The 8,956-nt window shown below is 41.9% G+C and overlaps 1 protein-coding gene across 3 annotated transcripts; it reads right to left on the reverse strand.

The window, feature by feature from the left end:
• Positions 1-107: 107 nt before the first annotated feature.
• On the reverse strand, positions 108-8,727 carry fam117aa (family with sequence similarity 117 member Aa). Of its 3 annotated transcripts, XM_028598914.1 has the most exons (8): positions 8,180-8,727; positions 6,629-6,774; positions 4,113-4,208; positions 3,815-3,928; positions 2,897-3,013; positions 2,423-2,654; positions 2,123-2,297; positions 108-1,482 (listed from the first exon to the last, which is right to left on the reverse strand). In XM_028598914.1, the coding sequence occupies exons 1-8, from the start codon at positions 8,301-8,303 to the stop codon at positions 1,263-1,265; spliced, it is 1,224 nt and encodes a 407-aa protein (XP_028454715.1). In that variant the 5' UTR covers positions 8,304-8,727; the 3' UTR covers positions 108-1,262. The 3 variants fall into 3 exon arrangements, with proteins under 3 accessions (XP_028454715.1, XP_028454717.1, XP_028454716.1); XM_028598916.1 differs by lacking the exons at positions 6,629-6,774; positions 8,180-8,727 and adding an exon at positions 4,862-6,245; XM_028598915.1 differs by lacking the exons at positions 6,629-6,774; positions 8,180-8,727 and adding an exon at positions 4,718-6,241.
• Positions 8,728-8,956: the final 229 nt, after the last annotated feature.

Below are 8,956 nucleotides of genomic sequence, written 5' to 3' on the forward strand. Positions count from 1 at the left end.
CTCTTGACCAATCACAAAGCAGATATTGGTGAAAAAAGGCGGTGCTTTGATTAAAAAGCCGCAAATCCACGTGTCAAATGCAAGTAACAACAACACCACAGGAATGATAAGGAGTACAGAAGGTTTTTAAACGGCTAGGACATCTCGTTATTTTACTTTCTTCACAATGCCAACAACAGCACACTAAACAATTAAAGGGTGCATAATCAGGTCTGAGAAAACAGGTCTGACAAAAAAATACCTATTTTTTCAACTATAGGTAGGCTATGTTTTTTTATATGAGTGTTGCATAGGATCATGCTGACAAAGACAGTGTGTTATCCATTTGAACATGAACTCAGATAGAATCAACCTAAACCACATCCATTTCTGACCAGAACCACGTGTCCAAAGAAAAACTTTTTTAAACTCAGCTTGACCCACTCAAATTCTTAAAAAGTTGACAAAATTGCAAACATTTGGTTAGAACAATGCCCCCCCTTAGGCAAGTAAAGCTAATAAAACATCCATTCCTGCTTATAAAACAAAGTATAAACAGAAGGCAAATTCTTTCAGTGAATACAACAGTATCTCCAGCCTCATAACTCCTTAAAAAGATACAAAAATATATATCTTCTTAGAAATACATTTGTAGAAAAGCAGGCCACCATTAAACTATGGGCCAAAAAATATGTCTCTTCAAACAAACAGATTTTCTGAAATTTCAGGAACAAACCCATCAAGTTTCTCAAATTAACCTGAAAGTTCATCTAAGCTTAACACTTCTTTAATAAACAGTAAAGGATAGTAAAAAAGTAATACTTGTATGTTGTAGGTGCTTGGTTTTTTTTTTTTACTCTGAATTCACTTATTTTAAATTTAAAATGAAAACATCCCCAGCAGACTGCAGTCTTTGTTTAAACTGCTGATGCACAACTAAAACAATATTAAGTTTTATCAAAAACTTAGTCAGCCATAAAAAAACAAACACATTTCCAGTCCTGTAGTTAATCCACAGCTCACATTGGGAATACTAAATACGGATGAGGTAAATATCAGCTTAAACAAAACATCCTGCAGGTGGAAATAATCAGTAAAACAGCCAGATTTTAGTTAAAAGTCAATCTGAAGTATAAATCACAGTCTCTTGTTTTGATCACAGTGATCATGGCACGTTACAGCATTGATGAGCCAAGTGTATCTGTAAAACAAATCCAGTTTCTGCAGGTTCTGGCAGTGCAGTGTGGTTTAGCCCTGAGATGATGCTCTACTCAGATATCCACCTACTGCATGCCCAGGTGCCTGGTAGGAGAGGCCTGACCTGGGCAGCCGGTGACCGGAGAGACTGACAGCCCACGGAAGAGGAGGTCCATGGAGGGCAGGAGGGGCTTTAGAAGACTGACAGGGCAGAAAGCGGAGCCTCCATGGGGGGTAAAGTTGACCTTGTTGGGGTCAGGGCAGGATGGCTGAAGGAGAGGCTCATCCTGACAGGCAGCCCTGGAGCTAAAGAGATGGAGAGTTGGCATGTAACCCAGGATACTGGATAATTAAGGTCTCTAAAACCACAGCTTTGCGTGTATAGTTTAATAAATTAAGAATTATTTAGTCCATGGCCCAAATAGATTCAATTTAGAATTTTGAAATATATAAAAACAGGGAAATTCCCACATTTGAGAAGCTGGAACCAGTAATGTTTGACATATTTACTTGATCAAATTATTTAAATATCATAAAAATAGTTACAGCACAATTTATTGTCAATCAAATAACCAACTTGTCATTTAGCTCTAATTTCAATCAAAATATGTGCCCATGCTGGAAAATTGAAATTTAAAAATGGACTGCAGAAAGCTGAAGTTACAGAAATTTGTATCACGTAAACTATATGTCCACACACACAGTGATCTTCTGCCAACCTATGTTAAAAAAACTGGTGTAGATAATTTGTCTCAAATTAGTTTTGGTTTGATCTGATTTAGAGTTTTAATGATATGCTCTTTTGCTTTCTTGGTACTTTAGGGGGTTTTGGTGGGTTCCCAAAGTAAATGTTTGGCCCCTATTGGCTTACTAGCTACAGTGACTACGAAATACATGATCATGTGATCTATGCATAATGTTTTGGTCTAAAAAGGTGTTCACTTACAATGCCTCCTCGCACACTCGTACTCGCTCGCAGCCTTCTGGCGGCTCGCGCTGGAAGCCGTGAGTTTTGTTTGGCCGAGGAGCGGAAGAGCAGGGCTGCAACAGAGGAGGGTCCAGTGCAAATGAAGGGAGTGATGTGGACGGAGCGGGACACAGCGTCTCACAGTCCACTGGCTCTGCATGACAGAAACAGAACAGAAATATCCAAACTCTGATTAATAATACGAAAATTATACATAGCTGTTTTAAACCTCATCATACAGTTAAAAAGTACATCACAAAAAAAGTAGAGTTGTCTAACCTGGCTCTCCAATGGGACAGGGAGACAGTGACGGAGACAGAAGAGATGGGTTCAATGGAGAAGGGGAATTTGAAGGAGACACAAGCAATGGATCTAAAGGACAGGGGGACTGAGAAGGAGAGAAGAGGGAAGGATCCAGATCCAGGGGGCCAGGGGAGGGCTCACTCTGAGAGCCACTGCTGCATCTCTGGACAGGGACAGGGGCCCTGTGACCATCTGGGATATCCAGAATCTGGAATATTCAAGAGAAAACAATTATAATTAAGGTGTTTCATGCCAACCAGCTCATCCTCTTAGGATTGCTAACCTGTGCTATGCAGCTAAATAGACATTAGGTCAAAATGTAGGCCCCCTGGGTATTATAAAACAGTCTCAGTATCAAAAGTTAGATACAAAAGTAATTATTTACTTTCAATAGTTTACTAATCTTTACTCTAACCCTCAGTGGTTGTAAGCATAGCTCAGTGGCCTAACCTCGTGCAGCTCCTCAGGTTTCTCAGAAACAAACACCTCTTCCAGCTCCAAGTTGAGGCCTTCAACACTACGTCGCAGTCGTGGAGCGAGTCTGTTCAGGGGTATCAGGGGCAGTGTCTGGAGAAAACAGTCAAATACAGGCAAAACTTGAGGGAGCGTGCTTAATTGTTTACTTTAAAAGCAATGGTGTTTCTTGAATTGTGTAAAATTGTGTTGTTGTTCTGGTTCTATACTGGCTGTGTTTAAAAAAACGGAAATTTCTCTCCCCCAATTTCAGATCAGTGACCAGTCATAAAATGCCTCCAAAAGCAAAAAGAAAGCTAATTTTCTCCCAACAATATTCAGTGTTAAACCGACTCTAAAATACATTGGGATGTTCACTGAACTCCTCCTGCTCCATGTTGGTGTACATGTCAACCAGCAACAGTGAACACAACAGCTGTGTGCCTGGCTTTAGTTAATACTGAAATACAAAGAAACACTTAGTGTTTCATCATTTTTACAAAATGTATTTGTATACCGACTGTGTGTGTGTCAGGTTTGTGCATATTTGGGTACAAATAGGAGCTAGTACAAGCCAGATCAGCCACACTGACTATTAGTGCTTTATTTTAACGCTGTTTATTACCTTAATGGATTATAAATAATTTAAATATATATAATAGAGACCTGCCAATGTCTGCCTGAGCATTTTGCCCTTGTGACAGCATGATATGCTGGTTTCAGAATGTCTTTCTGTGACAGCATGGCAACACAGAGACGTGATGACAGCAGTTCCTAAGAAAAGCACTGCTGTTTTTTATATCCCTGTTACTAAGCGCTTCCCAGTCTGCCTGTTTGTAGACCGTTTTGGCATCAGTAGTCATCATAAAAACTTTGTTCTTTCTGTCATCAAAAGACAAAAGAGCAATGGGCTACCTGAGTTATGCCTGCTGCATGACCTGCTGGCAGGGGGTTGTGGGGGAGCTCATATCCTGCTGAGGGAGGGACGTGGCGGGAGCGCTTCTGCAACTGGTTCCTCAGCTTGGCCACCTGAGGGTAGAGTAGAAAGAAAAATGATTTAGGAGTCACTACTATACATTCTGAAAAGGGAGAGCTTATTCGCTTTCCCCTCAGGGGCCTTTAATGCTTCATGCCATTGGTGGGAGGATGCATAATAAAGAGGGTGAGAGAAGACCTGATTATAGAACTGCTGTAGTGATAAACAAGTACTCGCCTCCCTCAGGTGCTCTGCACTGCCCCACGATGCTGAGCGCTTGTGTTTGCCGGCACTTTTCCTCCCTCGGGTCTCCTCTGCCCAGGAACTTGGAGTCTTTGAAAAAAAATATGATTACATTGTGGTGAATAAAGAGTCCAGTGTTTTTCTCACAAACCTTTTGAGGCTTTGGTCGCAAAAGGCCTTTTTTTGGCAGCAATTCTGGCCAACCTTTTGGAAGCCTCTTTATACTTTCTGTTAAACCCAGTGAACTCCAATCAACAGTACAACTTGAGAGTACAACCCAGAAGTGTAGCCCCACAGCTGTCTTGTGCACCTGCCCCACAACAGCTGTACAGAGGAAGGCGAAGAGAAAACCACCCTGAGCTGCAAAACAGCCCCGCTTCTACACACATTTGAAAACATCCAAACCACAATCATTGTAAAGACTATAAATACAGTGCAAGTATCGGCATTCAACACCTCAGTGCACTCAATTATTCACAAAGTCACGTACTGTAGAGGAAATACAACAAAGACAAACAGAAAACAAGGAGAATTTTGCACACTTCTTCTTTTGTTAATCACAACTCCTTAACGTATCACTTTCACTCATATGACCATACCGATTTCTTCACATTGACTCTTGATTTTCTACCAGAGGGAGTCTGGTTGACCACTCCCGACTGTTGGCTGGGAGCAGACGACTGGCAGTTCATCATCACCAGGTGAAACCCAGGCTGAGTTGAGCCACAGGATCAGATACTCACAGTTCTGGTGCCTCCAGTCAACTGCTTCACACAGCTGCAGACAATGATCCACTCACTGGTGTCCATGCCATTCATAAGACAGCTAACATTACACATTCAGCTCTCACTGTCTGCAGTAAGGCTCTGTCATGGTTTTCTGTCCCCAAAATACAACCTGTTATTTAGGTGTCAGCCTCAAAGCTCAGAGAAATACTGGTGCCATAACTGCCTGCAGGAAAACACCGACACCATCTTGTCCTGTTCAGTGGACGTAGTGCATCGCCTGGCTAAATAAGTTAGAACGCGGCATGAATCGTCATACAGTGACATCGGTGTAGAGTTACAGCTGCCAACCCCCCCAATCATCCAACACCAACAACCCCACCCTGCCCAAAACATGAACATGGGGATCATGGGACACAAACCTATAAAAAGACTCAAGGTAGCAGAACATTTGGTCTGGCTAGTGTTTCTAGCTTGGACAACTCATTCATGTATACTTAATTCCTGTTAGCAATATGGCCACAATAATAGGAACAGGATTATTTTGACTAACAATTAATCAGTCCGCAAAATGTCAAATCATATTGCTTGTTTAGCTAATCAACAGTCCAAAACCAAATGATATTCAACTTAAAATTATATAAATTATAAAAAAGCACACATTTGGAAGGCTGCTGGTAGATAATATTTAGCATTTTTTCTTGATAAATGCCTTATACAGTACATCTACTTGGGTTATTCAAATTCTTGGCAATTATTTTCTTTCAATCTACGAACTTATTGATTAATATTAGCATTAAACAGTGGTGTTGTATTAAAGGTTGCCCGCACACATACATATGCACATCTGTAGCACAAAGCTGTCAAATTACAGCATAGTTTAAAAGGGTTAACTACATTGATAAGGGTTATTCTGTGTACAATTTATTAGAAATCTTTCACATAATGTTATTTGAAAGTATATTGATTTTTTCTTTTGATTTTGTATAAATGTTAATGGAAGAGGTGTGTTTGATAATGTTTGATAAATAGCGATGTCTTGTAATCCCATGTGGGGTTGACCACTGTTGGCATGACAAAGAAATAAAAACTAACTGACTGACTAACTGACTATAATAGAATAACTTTAAAATCTTCATGAAATATAAATCCACATCTGAGATGAAGAATGAAAGTAATGCAGAAGAACTATGGCATTACTATGGCAAGGAGGTGCTGGGTGGGGTGGTGTTGGTGTGCATGTGTGTGTGTGTGTGTGTGCGGTTGAGGAGAGTGCTGGGGGATGGGGTGTCTGTATAATGAGGTCAGAAGGGGTCTGTTCCTTACAATGGAAGCAAAGGGGGTTCGCTCGAGTTTAAATTGTGTCAGGAGACGAAGACGAAGCTGCAGAGCTTGGTGATGTTAGTCGGGGCTTTGTGCACTAGTTAGGAGCAGATACAGTTGCAGGGGGGGGGGGGGAAGCGAGGGAAGAACAGCAGAATTTAAAGAAGAACAAAAACGACTATTTCCAGTTGGCTGCCTTCCATCCTCAGCGTCGAACTGGAACCACCAGACACCTGCAGAGCCAATGTCAGATATCTTGTCCTCTATAGAAATCCGAGAGAGAACATTTGGTCTCCTGTCTGCAACATGAAGCAACAGGTTTTATGGGGAAAGTGTTCTTATACCAGTATCAGCTCTGGTATAACAGCCTGCCACTCATCTAGACCTGGTTATTACAGTAATTACACCAAGGTATCAACAATAACTTGACAGTGTCATGATATATTAATAAATATGAATCACCTGTGTGGCTTTGTCATTGACACAGGTAACAGCCGTGCTCTCTGCCTCTTTGGGCCACTGTCCCTGCAGATAGGGTCCAACGATGGCATCCAAAGAAAGAGTTCGGCGGATGGTGGGTTTCGGTGGGCGAGCTGTGGTCCTGTCAGCTTTAAAGAACAGAAATAAAACATATTAAAGTCAGTGAGCATGTTGGTGTTGTATAAGCCTCAATACTTGCCTGAACAATGTCCGTCTTGCAGACGTAATAAAAACTCATGCCTGTCTGATCACGCTTAGCTTGTAGTAACACTGCAGGTGTATGAAATCTCATTTTAGAGAAGCTAAAACGTATTTTAACACCAGTGTTAGCTGTTCATAACATTGCTCCCAGGCTTCCAATGAGCATGCAGTATGCAGAGTTGTGTGTGTGTATGTGTGTGTGTGTGTGTGTGTGTGTGTGTGTGTGTGTGTGTGTGTGTGTGTGTGTGTGTGTGTGTGTGTGTGTGTGGCTCTTTGTAATCTCTGGCAGGTGTGGACCATGCCTTTGACCTGCAAAACCATTCAACTACACAACACTGGCAGTCGACACATGCTATACAAGTATATCTACCACCAAAAAACACACACACAGTATGTTGTCATGTTGCAGGGCAGATAGGATGTATAAATAAACACCACTACATGCAGATGCCACTTGCATGGATACAGTTGAAGGACGACAAAGAGGCTTTGTGAAGCTGCTAGTGTGTTAGCGTGAAGCATGCAGCAGAGATCCCACAGGTCAGAGTGCAAAAGGGCGACTGAGTGTCCTAATAACATTATGAGAACAGTGTTCTGTTTCAGGGTTAGCAGCCTTCATTGTTGACTTAACTTTCTCATAGCATGTTGGAATTTTACTTTTTAGATCACAAATCAAGTGAAAAGTTTGAGTTGGTTAATAGTTGCCTTTTAATTAATTAATTAATTAATTAATTAATTAAATACTTATTTCTGAATAATGAATGAAGAACTTATTTATTTAAAAATGGCTTCATCAACACTTTTTTAATTTCATTTGGTGAGTGCCTGTGACTGATATCATATGCTTTCCTTTAGGGCTGCAACCAACTAACAGTATTTGCATTATTGATTAATCTGCTGATTCATTTCTCGATTAACCGATTTTGTCTATAAAATGTCCATCACAGTTTTTCAGAGCCCCAGTTTTTGTCCAAACTCTAAAAAAATATTGAATTTACAATGATATAAGACAAAGAAAAGCAGCAGATCTTCACACTGGAGAAGCAAATGTTTGACGACGTGACTCAAGCGATTAATGGACTATCAAAAAAGTGGCTGATTAATTTTCTGTCAATTGATTGATCGACTGATCATCTCAGCTCTACTTTCCTTTGTGATAGGCCTACAATAAAGGGGAAAAAAGAGAAGTGATAGGGAAGGAAAGACAGTTAGTAAATTAAACCCTTGGCCATAAGTAACATAATTTCGATACTGATAATACACTTTTTTTAACAGTGGACCACATGGAAGTGAACGCAGATGTAACCCCCCTCCTCCTGAGTGTGTATTTACCCGTCTTGACCTCCCGGCAGAGGAGAGCGGAGCCCCTCTGGAGCTGGTATGGCACCGTGGCTCTGAGGGGCAGCAGGCTGGGGTTGCTGCATCCCCGAGGCGCTCCTCCACTTCTGCCCGACATCCCCCACTCCGAGCTCCGCTTACGAAAACACCCACACGGCAATTTGCTTTTTTTCGTCCCGTCGTTCACTGCAACTCTGCGCGGCGCTGGCTTTACTGTCTGCCCACATTCAGTTCACCCACAGTTATGATTCAAAACTGTGATCGGGCCTCTTCTTGGGCACCCAGCTTGAGCTTTCTTTTGTGATGATGATGATGACCATGATTTTTGTTGCTTACTTTCGGGTCGAAGGAGCAGCAGAGACGAGCGGAGTGCAGCTCTGCAGTTTAACGCATCGTAATAAATCGCGCATATTAGCCTTCACGTCGCTGTCTGAAGAGAACACCAGCAGAGACCACGCGCTGCTCTCACACACTGCTGCTCGCTCACCATGTATGCAAAGTGACAACACAACAGCCAAGAGCTCTGCTCAACCTGAGCAACTCTTGTGCAGTATATGATTCCAAGGCAGGACGATCTGGTTGGTTGCTGCAGAATACTACTGAACACTTATTGGTCATCACATCCATCTGTCTCCTAAAGGGAACCCCCCCCCCCAACATACACACACACACACACACACACACACACACACACACACACACACACACACCCCCAACCATGGTGTCTGTCTGTGTGTGGCTGTGTGTGTGGTCCCCAAAGTGTGGTTCAGG

This window comes from Perca flavescens, chromosome 15 (assembly GCF_004354835.1).
Source record: "Perca flavescens isolate YP-PL-M2 chromosome 15, PFLA_1.0, whole genome shotgun sequence".
In the NCBI taxonomy this organism is placed as follows: Eukaryota; Metazoa; Chordata; class Actinopteri; order Perciformes; family Percidae; genus Perca; species Perca flavescens.